This window comes from Tenrec ecaudatus, chromosome 6 (assembly GCF_050624435.1).
Source record: "Tenrec ecaudatus isolate mTenEca1 chromosome 6, mTenEca1.hap1, whole genome shotgun sequence".
Lineage (NCBI taxonomy): Eukaryota > Metazoa > Chordata > Mammalia > Afrosoricida > Tenrecidae > Tenrec > Tenrec ecaudatus.
In genome coordinates, this window is record NC_134535.1 from 49,196,079 (window position 1) to 49,214,989 (window position 18,911).

General features: G+C 40.9%; 1 protein-coding gene across 1 annotated transcript in view; it reads right to left on the minus strand.

Annotated features, from left to right (window-relative positions):
- The window catches only part of OTOGL (otogelin like), a 168,234-nt gene that overhangs the window by 98,188 nt on the left and 51,135 nt on the right, over positions 1-18,911 (minus strand). Inside the window, exons 20-24 of the mRNA XM_075552752.1 lie at positions 16,266-16,431; positions 15,525-15,599; positions 6,471-6,523; positions 4,745-4,907; positions 356-463 (exon numbers count right to left, since the gene is read on the minus strand). Of these exons, the coding sequence (XP_075408867.1) occupies positions 356-463; positions 4,745-4,907; positions 6,471-6,523; positions 15,525-15,599; positions 16,266-16,431 (565 nt within the window). The remainder of the gene's footprint in view (positions 1-355; positions 464-4,744; positions 4,908-6,470; positions 6,524-15,524; positions 15,600-16,265; positions 16,432-18,911) is intronic.

Consider the following 18,911-nt stretch of genomic DNA (forward strand, 5'->3'; position numbering starts at 1 on the left):
TCATCTTTATCTGTCCTTGAAGGAAATTATCATTCTCTGTTTTACAATATTGTTTTTCATTACTCCCAAATAGAAAGGCTTCCATTAAATATTTATCATCATTTCTTGGAAAGTTGAGATATTATTTCCTAGTAAGTTGTCAAATGGCCTTCCTTCCCCTTTTTCTTTGGGCTGAACAAATATGCATAAATATGTTCTGGATCCCTGCGAACAGAAACTCCCCACCAACTACTGGACGCCTTCACAATCGAATTTGCCCCGACTTTACGTTTCCCTTTTGTAGTCAGTCACGTTGCATGAATACAAGGTGATGGAGACGAGGGCAAAACTCTGTGAAATACAGGGGTCTCGTTACCAGGTATAACATGGTGTCGTGATCACTTCTCCAGAGAGGTACTCCCAGTCTTTCCAAATGCAGGGACAGCTGTCGGGAACATAGCACCTTCCTTTATGCTCGGCCATTCTTGTAAATGAAGAAGTAGATGCCATTTAGTGGAAACGATTCATTTCAGGTTTTTAAAAAACATATCAGCAATCTTCTCCCATTCAACACCCTGTATAGTTATTATACCTGTGATAAGCATGTTTTGCCTGACCCCCTGGAGGGCGGTATCCATTCATTCTCACCCTCTGTCCACAGTCACCTTGGAATGAATCGTGTTTAACGTTTTTCCTCTGTTAGTATAACAAAATGTACACATAAGCCTACAGAGTAAGCTAGCCTTAAAAAAAACATTCAGAGAAGTGAGTGCCTTTTTTTCCAATATTTGTCACTTAAAATATTTTGTGGGATCTAACAATTTTAAAAACAAAACAGTGAACTATTAAAACGATAATGTTTCCAGGTCTAGGAGATAGAAAATAATCAAAAGCTCCTTTGTGACTGTTAAAAATGATTCACTGCCTTATTTAAACAATCATGCTATACACCAAGTAAACACTGTACCTGGGCCACAGAAATACAAGTGTCAATTTAGGTTAGGTGCACTATGGGTCAAAAATAAGAATATCAATTTTTGCATTTTTATTAATATATTAAGTTTTGGAGACTGGTTTCCTTTGAAGTACTGTCTCCTATTTTAAAATATCCCATGGGGAACAAAAACAACTGGATATGTGTTTTACTGCCATTGAGTCACTGCCAACTCATAGCAACTCTGTAGGACACAGAAGAACTGCCCCTGTGAATTTCTGAAACTGCAGCTCTTATGGGAGTAGAAAGCCCCATCATTCTCCTGTGGAGTAGCTGGTGGTTTTGAACTGCTTCTCTTGCAAGTCAGCAACCCAATGCATAATCACTGCACCACCAGGGCTCCTGTTCAATATCAGTATAAAATTAAAACAAACCATTATTTAATCATTAATTAATTTTTGTATTATCAAAACATTTTGTTCTATAATACCAAAATACAAATGGACTGCCATCAATACATAGTTAAATAATGTATATAATATATACCTTATGCTTTTATTATAACTAAATATATATATTTGTATTTCAATATTCTAAAAATCACATTCCAAAAGAGTTTTCACAGTTACTAAAATCTTATAAAATACAAAGTTTTTTTAATTTGCTTTGAAATCAAATTCAATGTTGTAAGAATCAACAAGGAAGTTTTGCCTCTTTTCTAAGAGCTCTGTTTTTCCCCTCACAGTTCTTCAAACCCAGCACTTCAAGTCCTTATTTAAGGATGTGCTCTTCACTAGATTCCACTTGGAAGGACCATGGATATATTATTGACATGTATTTCACAATGCATAGTGTATAATGCAGCTCAGTTGTTGAGAAGAGTAGACTAGATAAACCTATCTCAAGTGTTGAAAAGGAAGGATATTACTTGAGGACTCAAGTGCTCCTGACTCTAACCATGGTATTTTCAGTCACCTCCGGTGCCTGTGAAAGTTGGACATTGAATAAAGCAGATCTGATGTATTTTGGAAATCAGTGCTGGAGAAGCATATTGAAAGCACCCAGACTCCCGAAAGAACAATGGCAAGGCCTCCTCTCACATACTCTGGACTTGTCAGGAGAGAAGAGTCCCTGGAGAAGATGCGGCTCCGTCAAGAGAGGCGGGCCCTCAACAAGACGGGGACACAGTGGCTGCATGGATAGGCTGACCCATAAGAGCAATTGTGAGGATGGACAGGACTGGCAGTGTTTTCTTCTGTTTCCCTGGCAGCATGATGAGCCGGAACTGACTCTACAGCACTGAAAGGCAACAACTTCTCGATAGACAACTTGCATTTTCTCAATCCTAAGTGATCGCCAAGTTGAGATATGTGGTCTTTTATAGAAAATAAACTAGTGACAGGATTAGAAACCCCATAAAAGCAAGTGATATTAATCGTTTGTTTCAAAATATACCATGATAATCACATGCAATACCACACCCATATTTATTCTGTTGAGGTGATGCCAACTATTAACAAGCCTACAGGACATGGTAGGACTGTTGGGTAGGTTTTCTGTGGCTGTAAATATTTAGGGAAGGAGACTACTCCATCTTTCTCACACAGAGCTGATGGTGGATTCAAACCACCAAACCTTTAGTTGACAGCCAACTGCTGAACCATTGGGCTACCAGGGCTCTTAATCACATATACTTTGGTCATCATATTGCCATTATTAGCCTTCTAACAGAAGCTCTATGCATTAAAGAGCCCTGTGTGTTAGAAAGCTCTGTGTATTATTTTCTGTGTATTGGTCTCTTGGTCAATTTCCACCATTATCTATTTAAATACAATAAGAGAAGGTAGAATAAAATTATAATGAGATTTAACCAGTAAATAGATCAATGCTAAAGAGCCAAAGGTGATAGTAAGTCAATATATCTTTAATAATCACATTAATCACCAGCATATAAAATAAAATAGGATATGGTTTTATTTAATCAACATTCCTAAGAGGAATACTTTCCTAAGATTCATAATTAAGTCAAACAACAGTTTCAATTATTTTACCATAATAAAGTTTTCATTTTCTTGCCCTTTTTAGTAAAAGATAAAATGCTCTTCTATCTGTTCTACAGCCTGATTTCGACCTGCTTTATTTTCCCATGCATGGGCACTTGTGTTTCCAATCCCCTCTTTCTCTGCCTTTATGTATTTCCTTTCTAGAGAGGTGGATACCAGTCCCACGTACTTGGCTTTTTGACCTGCTCCAAATGAGGGCCATTTAGACAAAAGCCAAAAAAAAACCACCAGCCCTCCCCTTTCTTTGCTCATGGATTACATGGTCCCGAGAATCTCCTAGTGGGAACACGTTACAAGGAAGAATGGGTGGCCTGACTGCCCGAGGTGCCGCTCCCTCTGTGCACTGCCCCTGTGCATTGCGAGCTGAGGAAAGGTTTACGAGGCCAAATCATATGTGTGCCTTCCAGTGAGTTTATAGACACTAGACTTGGCATCTGTCTTTCCCAGGAACAGGCAGTGAGGCTGCCACGGAGATTTGTGAAGACAAACGCAGATTGCTCTTTTATATATTAGTAGCTCGCTTATTGAGTAGATGTGTGTGTGTGTGTGTGTGTGTGATATACATACATACATATATGCACACAAACATTTCACACTTTTTAAATTGAGATTTCAAAGGCACTTCCAGGAAAATCACTCAGCTAAGGGCAGCAAAGCTGGGGTTCGCACTCCAGTTTGTTTGAAGTCAGAGTACCACTCGTGACCTTTGACTCGTTAGCCTGAAAGAGACTTGGTGGCACTGAGGGTCAAGCACTGGGACTGCTATTCAAAAGGCTGGCAACTAGAGCCTCCTGGCCACTTTCAGGGAGAAAGACAGAGCCCACATGCAGGAAGAGTCACAGGCCAGGAAGCACTGTGGAACGGGTCTATTCGGTCCTGCAGGATCGCCTTGAGAGGAACTGCTTCAATGGTCATGGGTTTGGCTTGGCAGGTAGCCTCACAACATCCTTTTCTTTAGTAGCATCCCTATGATACAACTGTTGACAGCATATAACAGCCTAACACCACGAGAGCAACACTACAGCAGAGCTGGTGCAAGACCAGCACTGGCCTAGTGTGGTAGGGGGAGGCTAATTGTGTGAATTTTCCCAAAATTGCACTTGGATTGGAAGATAAATGCCAAGTCCCTCCAGAAACACAAGCTCACCTCGATTCACTTTAGTATTAACTCAGATTTTCGATGAGCATAGTAAAATGATAATAGGTTTCCAACTACCACCGGTCAGAAAAATGATTTCATCTCTTTCTGTGGATAATGTGGTTAAGAGATCATTTTTCTGCTCAAAATGATAATAAAAGAGCAGTCTTACTGGTCTGATAAGATATTTGTGGAACCCCCAGACTATAGCCCTTAGTCACCCTTCAAGCCTGTACTCAACCCCAGCACCCACCCCGAACCCCCAGCAGCTCAATTTACAACTTTCAGGCAAACAATAGAGCAGTCCCTAAGAAGAACAACAATGCCAGGGAGTTGGGCACTCCTTTGAACCAACAGCCATACAAAATCAAAATGGCAGCATTTTCCCAGGGCTAAAACTAAGGAGACATAGGGGCTGAGAAAGAAGGAAGAAAGGAAGTGGTAAGGAGAGGGAGGAGGTGGGAAGAGTGCTGCAAGACCGTGGGATTGGAATCAAGGTCATAAAGCAAAATGTGTCTGAACTATTGAATGGAAAATCAATTTTCTCTGTAAAGTTGTTCTCAAGTCACAATCAGAAAATCACAGGGAGACATTCGACCTGATCTGTATTATCAAGGAAAACAGGCTTACCCTGGAGCACAGACACAGCCACTTATACAGGGGGAGGATGGGGCGCAAGTGAAGTTCATGGCCAGGTTTGCACAAGTAGTCTCACAGTTTATACCACCAGCTGGTAATTCGGGGTCAGGAAATCTACAGTCAAAGAATTCTTTTCCTTCTGGGCAGGCATGAACTTCAGAGATAAAAACACAGATGAAATACTCTTAACTTCTTATTCACGCAATAGGAAAATAATCGTATTGGCATGTATTTGTCATCAAAACAAAATCCACGATAGAATATTTTATCTGTTGTTACTAAATGAAAAACACTATGGGGCTTTAATGAATTTATACACATGTCCTATGCAGTTTCCCTTTAGTATCTTCGGTTTCCAAAACCAATCTTGAGTCTGAAATCCTTAGCTGTCTTCCAGAAAGCAGTAGCTACACAACTAGTCTATCATTTTCTGAGGTCAAAAGACAGGCTGTCTTGGTGCGGTCAAACATATATTGTTAACTTTTCCCAGATGAAGAACTTAAGCTTTTGCAAAGCCAAAGTTAACACATGGTAATTCTAGACCTTGGCTCTCCTTTGAGTCATCACCATTTGGATCACTGTGCAATAAAACACAGCCGGGTAGGAGCTGTCCTAGTCCTCTGGAAAGCTTTCTGGCTCTCGGGGGTCCACTTGTTGGAACAGACCCTTGGGAATTGCTCTGTGAGAAACGGGCCCTTCGGGCTCACTCAGGGCCAAGAAGGAAAGGTCGTGTAGCTGTTGACTTTGCATGTCATCTGTGAAGGTCAAGCACTGTCCTAAGAAGAAGCAGTAGGGTGGTCTGAAGCCCGATAAAATCAATCCAGGGGCATAAATTCCAAGCTCCTTTATATTAATAATATATGCAAGATCGTTCAAATAGATAACAAAACAGGAACTCATGTCCCTTTTGTCATTACAGACTATTCCTGTCCAGCAAAATCAACAAAAGCACTTTATTTGTTATTTCTCAACAGGGCCTGGAAATTGTAGACTTTTATATTGTGAAAATAAATCACATACAAGGGAGCTTCCAAAATTTTCTTTTAATTCCATTGTCCCAGCGACTCTGTGAAGTCCCTCCATATAATTTCCCAGGACAGAGTCACTATCAATCAGTATCAGCAGCAGACAGAAACAATAGTTTCCTAATATATGGGACCTTCAGGAAAGATATTTATGTGGAAAATGATAGCCCAAAGAGAGATGGCAGTAAATCGCAATCCACGTGTCATTTTTAATTCATCACTACAAGCTCCTAGAGCTTCGCTGCAAACAATGTGTCTCAAAACCATCAGTGTTTGCATTTCCTGGGCCTCAGATGGAAATGCCATCACCTCTGCCTGCTGAATCTTAACAAGACCCCCCAGGTGTTCTCATTAAAATCGAGAGTAGAGCTTTCAAAGCCTGGGGCACAAATAGGTTATAAATAAATGGCACCTAGGCACCAAGCTGACAGCTCTGGGAGGAATGGATTTGGCATTGGGCAGCATCCCTGGACTCTGCTTCCTAAGGAGCCGTCTCTGTTGTCCCCAGATGATCCGATGTGATAGCTCACTTCTCAGTGTGAAATGTGAGGAAGCATTGGGCATGTCGAGAATAAAGGCTATGTTCAAGTACAGTGGCAAGGAGGATAGTGAGGGACAGACAGACGTCTGCCGGAGGAATGGGGCAGTATTAGAGACAATCTTCTGCTTAAGGAAAAATAACTCAATCTTACCAGTAGAGGGTGTCGCTGATTCATCACATTGCACAGTTCCATTTGAACACTGGCTAGGGGAATAAATAAATAGTTCATTTATGAACACAAAAGTCAAATATTCGGTATATAAAAAGAATCTAATGTGAAATAACTGATTGAATTCATACACAAATTTTCTTTTTTCCATAGAATTTTTTATAAATACGCGATGAGCTTAGGTCAATTTTAAGCTTAAAAGGAACAAAGCCCCACTGCTATCCAATAGCTTCCAACTCATAACCACCACTGACAGGGATTCTGAAGCTCTAAAACCCTATAGGAGCAGAAAGCCTCATCTTCCTCTCATAGGTCTGACCTATCAACCTTCAGTCCTTACCTTAACCACCTAAGTTGATGCTTTAGATCTACTTCAGTTGAACAACTATTTAGCACCTATCAGGGTGGACTCATATCTATGATCGTCTAGGGGAATGCAAAAACTCAAATTAATAGTCTTTGTCCAAGTGATCATATACTCTAAGCCTAACTGAACTCACTGCCACTGAGTCACTTCTACCTCACAGAGACCCTAGAGAAAGCTGGACCCGCCCCGGTGGGTTTCTGAGGCTGTAAATCTTCATGGGAGCAGGAATTCTCTTCTTTCTCTCAAAGAGTAGCTGGTGGATTCAAACTGTTGGCCTTGTGGGTCACAACCCAATATGTAACTCACTATACTGCCATCCACACAGGAAAGAAACACATACAAATGAAACGTACACTGTATGTAACATAGAATTGTGTTTCTGATATGATTTTTTAAAATTTATTGATAGCTGACATAAGAACAATTAAAGGACTAAAGTGTGAAAGGTCTTAAGGACTTAATTGAGTTTGTTATATGAATAAGGTCAGAGGCTCTCGCCTTCAATGCAGACATGTAGAAATTCATGACAGCTTAAGCAAGGTTCCATGTGACAAAAAAACGCAAGGAGAGAAGTTCTAAGAGATGCCTATAGCCAAACAGGCAGTGGTCAGCTCCTGGTTGGGACGAAGATTGTATCTTTTTAGTGAGCCATTAAAGATGTGCCCGGAGAAATGCTATGCTCTGTGTTCTACAGTTGAGCCCTGGTGAAGAAGTAACCCACCTCTCAGAACCATGTCACATGAAACTACGGTTAACCATCATTTAGCAATCGAATGGCCCTCAGAAATGTCATTCACTCACACTACGGAACAAGTCACTGGTCTGGCTCTCCCACGTCCTCCTCCTTTGGGACAAATGCCTTCTGAGAGCAATGGCAAACGAGGTAACTCGTACTAACTGAATGTTTCCTTTTCCCATTATGTTCGTCTGGGGAGACTAGAGAAACAAATCCATGGACACACATATGTGTATAGGAAAGAGGTGTATACACAAGAGCAATTGAACATGGATAAAACATCCCAGCCAAGTCCAGATCAAGTCCATAAGTCCAATATTAGCCCATATGTCCGATATCGATCTATATAGCCCTCTTCAGACTCAAGAAACACATGCAATGAAACCAAATGCAGGACCATTACAAGTCGGGTAGAAAGTCTTTGGGTCCAGTGGCATTGTAAGCAACTCAGCACTGGCTGGGGTCTCTCTGTGGCTTCCCTGACTTCAGAGGTCTGGTTGCGTCCATGTGGTTTGTCTTCTGCAATGTCTCCCAGGGAGTGGCAGAGAGAGAGAGAGAGAGAGAGAGAGAGAGAGAGAGAGAGAGAGAGAGAGAGAGAGAGAGAGAGAGAGAGAGAGGTGTCTTCCGCCTCCAAGGAGGAAGTTCCAGATTTCCCATAATTCTCAGGAGAAGGCCATGCCCACACAGAAGTCTCATTGGCTATCTCCAGATTGACAGCCAAGACTCCACTCCTACACTCTTAATCCTTAACACCAGATTTGGCGACTATCACACTCATTATGATAATTGCTTGGTCTTTGACAGGTTTATACAAATAAAGTCAATCAACTTAAATCCAAGGGAAATGTGACATTTTGGTAGAATGGAAAGACCAAGACTGAAGACAAAAAAGGATCAGTTACAAAGGTGAGTGAAATGGGCAGTGGACAGAAAGGAGGTGATGGATACAAACTACGTGCAGAGAGAGAAAATTCACACTCTTCAGAGATGTGTTGGCTAGGGGTGCTGAGCACAAGGAAAGAGTCAAATCTGACTTCTGAGACCTCACAACTGGACCAACAGGTAGCACCATGATAAGCACAGAAAAGATTGGTAAAGATCTCATTGCACTTGGATCCACAATCAATACTCATGGAAGCAGCAGTCAAGAGATCACATAACATATCATGTTGGGAAAATCTGATGCACAAGACTTTTGTAAAGCACTGAACAACAGTGGTTACTTTGAATTCGAAGGTGTGTCTGCCCCGCGCCACTGTATTTTCAATCACCTCGTCTGCATGTGAAAATTGGACAATGAATAAGGAAGACCATGGAAGGATTGGTACATTGGAATTATGAGGTAGGTAAAGAATATTGAGAGGACTATGGATGTCAGAGGAATAAACAAATATTTCTAGGACGTACAACCAGAATGCTCCTCAGAAACAAGGACAGCAAGACTTCGTCTCACATACGTGGGGCATGCTATCAGGAGAGCGCCGTCTTTGGAAAGGGACGGAATGCTTGGTAGAGAAGTGGGGGAAAGAGAAAGACCTTCCTGAGGTGGATTGACGCAGTAGCTGCAAAATGTGTTCGATCCTAACTATAATTGTGCGGATGGCCCAGGAAAGCCAGTGCTTGGTTCTGTTGGCACACATCATTGGGAGCTGCAACAGACTCAATGGCGCCTACCAAAATCAAAGACAGATTAAATAGCCATATGCGTTTGCACGATCTACTAGAGACAGATGAGAACTATAGAACTTTGTCCCTCTTCTGGTGGTTCCAGGAACACAGGTATAATGACACATATAAACCGAGCATATAATAGGGGCTTTTTCAGCAAGATGGCAGTGTGCAGACAGACACGCTTACCAGATGCTCTACAAGAAAGACACAAGAAACCAAATAAAAGGAAAAGGAATGATATTCATGGAGCGCTGAGCTTCAGAGGAAACGACAGAGAGGTGGCGTGAATATCGCCAAGGAAAAGTGACAAAGCAGCGGGATTGTCAGCTGCCCTGCCACAGCGCAGCGGTTTTGAACTTGTGAAAGTAGCAGGGGGTGGGCAGCGCCCGCGGATAATTGGATCTGAGCACTCAGGACCACACAAGCACTCACACCACTGGCTGGCAGCCAGAAAGGTGCAATCCTTCCATGGTACCTCCCACACGCCTGGTGACCCGAAGTGTGGACAGGCCCCATTTCACCCACCCCACTCAGAACCACGGCTGCCATGGAGGTCAGAGACGCACATCATGAATAGAGCTCTAGGTGCACACCACCCTGATGTCCGGAGACAGCAGACTAGACGCGCTCTGTCCTCAGTAATTCCCAGGTGGGCAGGGACTCATTCTAGGACCAGGCATCTTGACCTCAGCAACCCTCTGTGCCAGCAAGCACTCCCTCCCGGACGAGCTGCCCTGAGTTGAAATACCTTCTGGGATGAGGAACTCTGTACAGGTGGAGGGATCGGATCCCTAGTGAGCTGCTTGGCTACCAAAGGCAGGGACACACAGCAGCCCCCCACCCGCAGCCACCTCTTTGGCTGGCAGGAGCATCACCTGAAAGCCTCTCTCCCCCCAACTAGCTCTTTCTTTTTACTCCACTTCTTTTCTTTACTTCCCCTTTTATAAAAAATTCTTTTTCTGGTTTCTTTTTTTCTCCTTCTACTATTTCTCTTTTCCAATTTCCCTTCCCTTCGTTTTCTATTTTTCTCTAGTACTTTCTTCCCTGGTTTGATGGTATCTTTTTCACTTTATTTTCCTTATCTTTTTTTATTTCCTTTTATCAAATTTTGGTTATTTTTCTTCTTGATGCTCTTCTTTGTTTTTCCCCTCAGTTCCTTCTTTCACTTATTTATTACTCTATTTTTAACTGATGTAGTTTTGTTTGTCATTTTTCTCTTGTTTTTTCGCTAGTCTCGCCTGGTAGGAAATAACAACTGTGTGCACACCGCCCAGACATAGTCCTACCTCCTGCAGCCAGACCCACTGGGCCAGGGCGCTGCTTGCTCTTGTACCACCTGACCGGCACTAGATGGTGGCCAGCACCAGCTCGAACTTCCCTCGACTACATTAATTGAAAGGCAGACTGAGAACTACATACATACTAGCATCCCCTATCACATCCACAATGAAGCCGATGGTGAGTCCCGGATAACACACCAAATTAATACAAATAAAACCATACCACAATCTCTCAGAGATAGACAACCTCAGTTCGCAGTAACTAACAAGACCTAGTGGGCTCAAACAGTCACTGAAATACAAAAAACGGAAATTTCATTGGAAATAACTGAAGAGGATTTGAGTGAATGATATTGAGATATCTTCAATGCATTGGATTTGGAATTATCACATAAGTAATCTAAAAGAATGATATTTAAGCACCTGAAATAAATTACAGAAGCTACAGGAAAAAATCATGGAAAATATAGACAGCGCTTTAAAATAATTCAAGAACTGACAAAATGAAAAATTATACTCCACAAAAATACAGCAAATATAAGTCTAGATGATTCCTGGTAAGATTTCAGAACAGATAATGTACTGAAGGGGCAAAAGCGTACAATTGAATCAATAAAAGATCAATTTAATGAATTTGAAGAAAAAGTTCTCAATATGAATTGGCTAGAAGAACTATCAGAAAAACTAAACAAAACAAAAACAACCTAAGGATTATGTGGCATCAAGAAGAATAAGTTACATGTGAACACAGTTCCAGAAATGGGAGAGACTAAAAGAAGCACAGAAAAAATGCCAAAGATTCGTCAGGAGAAAACGTCTTTAATGCCATGAGAGAAACAAAATATATTTATACAGGAGGCTCCAAAAACCACACCAAGATCTGTCACAGAAGAAAATTAGTAAGCCATAAGAGTGGACTTGAATGCCATGGGAAAATTCCATTATCTTTTCATTCTATTGTCCATGAACTTTTGGAAGTGATCATCAAACTTCCAAAAAACCAAAGAAAAAAAGTCTGTTGAAAGCAGATCAAGAAAAGAGAAACTTTACTTATAAAAGAGAATCAACTGATTTCCTTGCAGAAACCATTTAGGCCAGAAGGAAATGGAAGAACATATATACAACTCTGGGGGAAAAAATGCCAATCAAGAATTATGTACCCCCCAAAATAGTCCCCCATATATGGCAGCAAAATGAGGACATTTCCAGATCAACAAAAACTTTAGAAATTTGTAAAAACCAGACCAGGCTTACAGGACAAACCAAAGGGTCTCCATGGAGCAGAAAATCAAAAAAAACAAACAAATTAAAATTAGCATGTATGACAACATCACACAGAGGTCAACCCAGATATAGAATATATGAAGTAAAACAAACCTAGAAGATTAAAAATAGAGAAGCGAAGCAAAAAGTCCTTACAGGATAAAATAAATCCTAAAGACTCAAGCAGAAAATAGAAAAACAACAGACGAATCTGCAGGGCACGACATTATTTGAGAGGAATGGCACAATCAACAAACCACAGGCACATCTTCTGGGAGAAGATGAATGCAATGTGAATTAGAAATGAGATAGATGAACTGAGAAATAAGATAGGTATCTCAACAGAACCAAGTGAAATAAAAAGGATCATAATAGAATATTGTGAAGAATTTCACTCCAACAAATTTTAAAATCTAGAAGAAATGAGCAAGTTTCTGGAGACACCCTAATCTACCTAAACTAACACAAATTGAGGTAGAAAATTTGAACAGTTTCATCACAAAAAAGACAACATTGTAAAAATGGCAATACAACCCAATATTATCTACAGATATAATACAATTCTGCTCAGATATTTGTATCACTCTAAAAAAATTTTGTAAAACCTTCAACTTTATATGTAAAGGAAAGAGGGAGGTCCCGCTAAGCAAAGCACTACTAAAGAAGAACAAAATAGAACTCACATGTCCCAATCTCAAAAACGACTTCATAGACAGAGTAGTCAATGCAGCCAGGTACCGATACAATGGCAGCCACACAGAGCAGTGAAACAGAATTGAGAACACTGAACGAAATCCATCCACCGATGGGCACCTGATATGACCAATAAAGCAAACCTCATTAAATAGGGGAGAACGAGTCTCTTTAATAAATAGTGTTGAAACAGGACACATATATCACATCATATTTAAAAATAGGAATACAAGATAGATCAAGACCTAAACATAAAACTTAGACCTACAAAGAACATCAATGAAATATAGAGACAAACATAAAGGCCCTGATACATGGCACCAGTGCACTGTCAAACTTAATACACACATACAACAGAACACAAACTAGCTTATTAGTAATGGCTAAAAATTAAATACATGCATATAAAAATCACCAAAAGAGCCAAATTACCCATGATAAATCAGACAAGGAACTTCTCTCTAAACTTTTTTAGAAAATGTCAACACCCCTACAAGAAAAAGACAAATAACTCATGGATGGCAGAGGGGAGAAGCCACAGGGGAGAGGGTAGACAAGTGTTAACATGGGTGAAGAAGAAGGTAGTATACAATAAGGAGAGAGGTCAGCAAAAATGATGGAGGGAGAGGGACGCAATAGCAGGAGTGTAAGAGTTAAAAGCAGAGCCTCCTGCTGTCATGATGAATAAGTAGATGCACGGATAAACATTTAGAGCTAGACAGGTGCGGGAAGGAAAGTGGGAGAATACCTACCTGTTTACATAGGTTTGACTGTGGCTATTGTACATGGATATTTACAACTATATCCATGAACGTGGTATGCCCGTACAAGAGAAAAAGTTATGAAACCGGATAAGACATACTGAAACACCTGTGGAAATGAGTCACTGGATCTGGGAGCACAGAACCATCGTCTCAGTGGACACCAAATTCAACTGGAGTAGCACAGTCCACAAAGACAAGGTTCTACACCCTCCTTTGGTGAGTTCTGCTGGTGCCTTTTAAGACATAAGAAGAGTGATGAAAATCAGAGATGCATGGAAACAATTAGTCTGACAGATGAATAGAACACGTGACCATCAACTTCCATGGTCCTGATACCAGAGACTCCAACAACTTCTGTGAAAGGGATCACGTTAGTGGAGCCTAGAGAGAAAGACAAATGTGCAAAGCACCCATAAAGTCATCAAAAAAGACCAGGTCTGTAGGTTGCCTTAACAGGTGGTGGTGTAGTAATGACACTCTGGGCTGCTATCTAAAAGCTTGGCAGTTCAAATCCCCAGCCTCTCCACAGAAGAAGGACAAGGCTTTCTACTCCCATTAACAGTTAGTCTCAATAAGCCACAGTCAGTCACTGCGTGTTGGCAACAATCAGAGGGCAGTTCGTTTGGAGTTGCTGGTCAGATGGAGACTAGTAGGACCTCAGGGCTATGGCCTTTGCTACCCTCAACTGGAATTTAACTCACCCCAGTGGCTCACTTTTCAACCAAATAGGTAAAGCTATAAGGGAAACAATACCACCAGAAAGTAGTCAACCATTGAAAGATTTGTCTAAGGACAAAATTCTGAAGGGCTAAGTAGGAGAGATGGAAAAAGGGAAGGGAAGGAAGTGATGTTACATTGTAGGGAGAGCAATCAATGACATGAAATTAAATGTGTATGAATTACTGGATAGAAAGTGACTTTTTCTGCAAACTTTTACCCAATTCACAACAAAAGTTTAAATAATTATGTCTGCTCTAGACGCAAAATAAAATGTAAGACAAGTCAGGAGCAAAGCGATGCCTGATGGGCTCCCAACTGTATTACCAACCAGCTGTGTAGTCTGTGCTTTAACAAATTCTACATCTGCCTCACTGCCCCCCGTCCAGAAACCGAGGGAAAGCTTTAGTACCTATCTCTTAGGATTAATGGGATGAATGAGTCTTTTGAAAGAACCTTCATGGGACTGTCAAGGAGCCTGCCACCAACTCTGTGGGAGAAAGAAGAGACTTGAGGTGGTGGGTTTGGGTAAATATTTGAATAGAGAAAGCATACGGAATGATGTCTCTGCACAGCAGGAATACGGTACAGAAGGTGTCATTATGATCAGAACATTGTTATATAATATTGTTATTTTGCTATTACTATTTTACACTGTCCGTTAGTATCTGTAAGGCATCTTTTTGGTGCAGTAGGTTAAGAATTTGGACTACCAACTGCCAGGTCCTCAGTTCAAATTCACCCAACTACAGAAGAGAGGTGCTGCTGTCTGCTCCCATGAAGACTTACAGTCACGGAAACCCTAACGTGCCATTATGTCCTAGTTGCTTTGTAGCAGGGTTGGCTGGCAGTGGGTTTGAATTGATTTCAGTTTTTTAATGGTCCATGGACACCTTTGTGGCAATGGAAACAGAGAGGTTAGGCAATGATATAGATATGGGAGGATTGTTGCACGAATGAGCCTAAATTGTAACAGACACGTTGGCAACCCAAGGGGATGGTGCCCGCGAATGAGTGCTAGCTCACTAGGACACCTAGCTGACGTCCCAGAGGAGTGGGTGCACTTACTTCAACGGATGACATTGCTCAAGTCAATTTGGCGGGGGGAGCTTTTTTGAGCCAGGAGATAAACCATAAACTGAAAGCCACCTTAGAAACTTATATTTGAATACCCTCCTCATCCCTAATTTTTTATCTAAGAACCCAAACTGAACAAGACTTCCTTTTCACCTGTGGGGCAAGACTTCCTTTTCACCTGTGGGGCAAGACTTCCTTTTCACCTGTGGGGCAAGACTTCCTTTTCACCTGTGGGGCAAGACTTCCTTTTCACCTGTGGGGCAAGACTTCCTTTTCACCTGTGGGGCACGCGCATTCACAAGTTTTCTGTTGAGTTATAGCCGTCAGACTTGGGTACTTGCGTTGAAATGACCGTGTACCTGGTGTTAACGCAAGGCTGGGGTGATGTTTGCTTTTTAAATGATGGACACCATATTACACGGCAGGGTCTGTCGGTTTTCAAGTGCAATCGGCATAGCTGAAGCTTACCATAAGCCTGAGGGTGTGGGGATGAGCTCCCCCGGCTGGTACACGCTGCCCCTGTAATGACACCGGCAGTGGAAGCTACGGGCACACAAAGGAAGGAGCCAGTTAACAACACACGGGGTGAGTTTAATGTTTACAAAAAGGCCTACAATTCAAGCATACCCAAAGCTTTGTTATGATGGTCTTAGACTGCCCTTTAATCTCGACAGCATCCTATAAAAATGCAGGCAACTCTACATGAAAAATGGCAGAAACAGTTTCGATATGAAATCTCGTGTGGCTTAAGATTTTGTTTTCCAGAATGCATTTAACAAATTGTGCTGCTTTGGGACAAGAAATGTCTCTAGGGATAGTTCAGAGAAATATGAGGACATGTATAGGAAAAGCATTTTCATCTCATGGGAGATTTGAGAAATTTCTGAGCACAGACAAATGTTATATCCTGCTCTGAAGAATTGCCTCACGACAGTGAAACATAAACTTGTTATTAATTTTGATTTCGCAAAAGCAGCGAGGAATAAACATTAGGGTTCACCATCAGACTCTTTGGGGTTTTGTTTTGTATTTTTCTTTCTTTCCATAGCTATTTTTTAATGTGTATAGTCGTATATAAAAAGAATAAGACAAGCAACTTAGATGTACAAATAGAAAGTCATATAAAGAAACAAGTATGTGAGACTGTTGAACACATGAAAGGAAAACAGAAATCAGAGACTAGATGCTTCCCCCAGTTCTGTGACTTACATGGGCACACAAAAACTCAGCGTTTCTTCGTAGTATTTGCCTTCGGGGCAGTTACAGCCTTCGGCACAGTCGTCGCTGCATTGCTCCGGAGAGGAGAGGGCCGTGCAGGAGCGCCGGCAGAGGGAGGAGCAGTGATGGTAGAGCATGCCTTTCTGACACACCACAGCTACGAGACAAGGAGTGTGGTCACTGTGAGAGACGTCCCCAGAGGACAAGCGTGATCTCTCCTTGATCATAGGTCTATGATAGACATAAATCATGGAAAACATGACCCCTACTTTAATCAGCACAGGACATGTCAGAGTCCTAGAAGAAAATTATCAAGCAACCAATTCTCTGCCAGACTGGAACTATTGCCAAAAAAATCAAAACCTTCTCTTTTAAAACATTTGTGTGTCCTTCCATAACACCATACTTTATTGCTGCTGTTTTCCAAATAAATTTCTTGTCCTCACAGATTAAATCTACATACTCCTATATGACCATCTTCTCTTTTATGGCATTATTTAAACTTAAGGAAACTTTTCATATTATCAAACTAAGCTGAAGCCTATTGTTATTATCTAAACTAACAGCTTTCTTTCTTGTCTTCATGATCATGTTTTACTGCTAAAGCCGGACAGTTTCTCTTCAGAAACGTACCTGGTCACAGTAAAGTTATTTTAAAGTACACTTGCTACAGGCATCTCCCAAACGCTGGATAAAAAAAATGAGAGAATATTTTACATGTAGAGTTGAGTTAGTATGTAAAAAGGGATTGGGGTAGGGTGAGAATATTTGGGTGCCTAAGAAAAGGAGATAAAATTCAGAGCTTTAAGTGCGAGTGGGGGAGGGAGAATTGATGCCAGTAATCTAAAATATTGAATTTGATTCATTTGGAAATTGAACTAGAAAGTTAGTCTTTTACAAGGCTAGGAGATGCCTGGGATCGGTTTCTGGTCAACTTGGCTGAATCAGGATTCTCAGTGGTTTGACAGCCTAGTCATCCTGCATGAAGTCACATAACACAATGTAATCAACTCTGTAATGGGATCTGATGTGAGTTACCAAACAGTTGTAAGTTACCAAACAGTTGTAAGTTACCAAACAGTTGTAAGAAGGTTGGTTGGACAGCAACTCCTTACTCGGGGCGCAGCCCTGATGCAATTGAAAGGAAGTTTCCTGGAGTGAGGGTGGGGTGGGGTAGATTCCTATATAAGAGGGCACTTTCTACAAGAAGCTTGTTTGCTTCTTGCTGGATCCTTTGGTCATCTGCCTCTGGTTCTTTGTACTTGAACCAACAGTCTGCCATATGGCCTGCCAATCCTGGGAGCCATCAATGACCTGCTATCTGACTTGCTGACCTTGGATTCACCTGCCTCTCAATTCACCAGCCTGAGGCTTTCCTGCTTTCTGGTTCATCAGACACTGCAGTTGCCTGAGTCAGGAAAAGCCTCCAGCTTAACATCTGACCCACATAGTCGAACCAGACTAGACCTATCCACGTCACAACTGTATGAGTAGTTTTATTGATATAATATTGATATGGAATTTTCTACATATAAAGGAAATTGGTTATGCTCTGAGCTGCAATTGGCAAGATCAGCAGTTTAAAATCACCAGCTGCTCCAAGAGAAAGGCAGGGCTATCTACTCCTGTTATACATTACAGTCTTGGAAACTCACAAAGGCCAAGTCTACCTTGTCCTACAGAGTTGCTATGATTCAGCATTGATTCACTAGCAGTGAGTTTAGTTTGTTTTTTATTTATAAATATACATATATGCCACTGATTTTCTTCTTTAAATAACCAAGTCTTTAAAAAATGCTTAAATTGGATCTTGAAAGAGATGCAACTCCTATCAGTGGAATGAACTAAAGCAGAGATGAGCAAAAACAAAATAAAAAATTAAGCCAAATGTTAAATATGTTTGGCTTTCAGGAAATATAATCTCTGTCACCACTTAACTCTGTCATTGTAGCACAAAAAGCAGCCAGATGTAATACAGAAACAAATGGCTAGTCTGTGTTTCAATAAAACTTTATTAATAAAAATACAGGTTGCCCAATGATTGTAATACATAATACAGGAATATGCCAGAAAATATTGCCTAAGTCTGCCTGGTCTGTGGCAAAATAAGGAATCCTCTGAGAAATAAAACTCCCAGACTTACATGCTGCAGTTTTGGGATGTAAACTTATTTTACTTTTATATTTATGTTAACTTTGTCTTAGATAACCCCAAGCTGAGAAACTTATATCAAAACTGGCCAGTAGTATCCATGGAATACCTGATAAAAAGCTTTGTTACACCACTGCATGGTAAAGAGTGGGTAAAAGGATGCTCCAAAAACCATGGACACCAAAATTTCTTATCAAGAAATAAATGCTATACTGAAGGTTCATTCATAAAAACAAAATTATAGCACTCATGAGGACATGCTGTATCATGAATGAGTCAGTAGATACACTAACCTTTAAGAATTTGAGTTACTTACCCTTTGTACAACTTACCAGCATAACTACAAGTAAATGTAAAACTGTATCAGCTAATAATCTTCTACAATTCCCAATATTTAGGTATGACATTTCCATGACAAGAATTTTTTTACACCAACTTGTTCTGCTATATATTTCAAAACATATAACTACTCTAATTTTCTCTTTT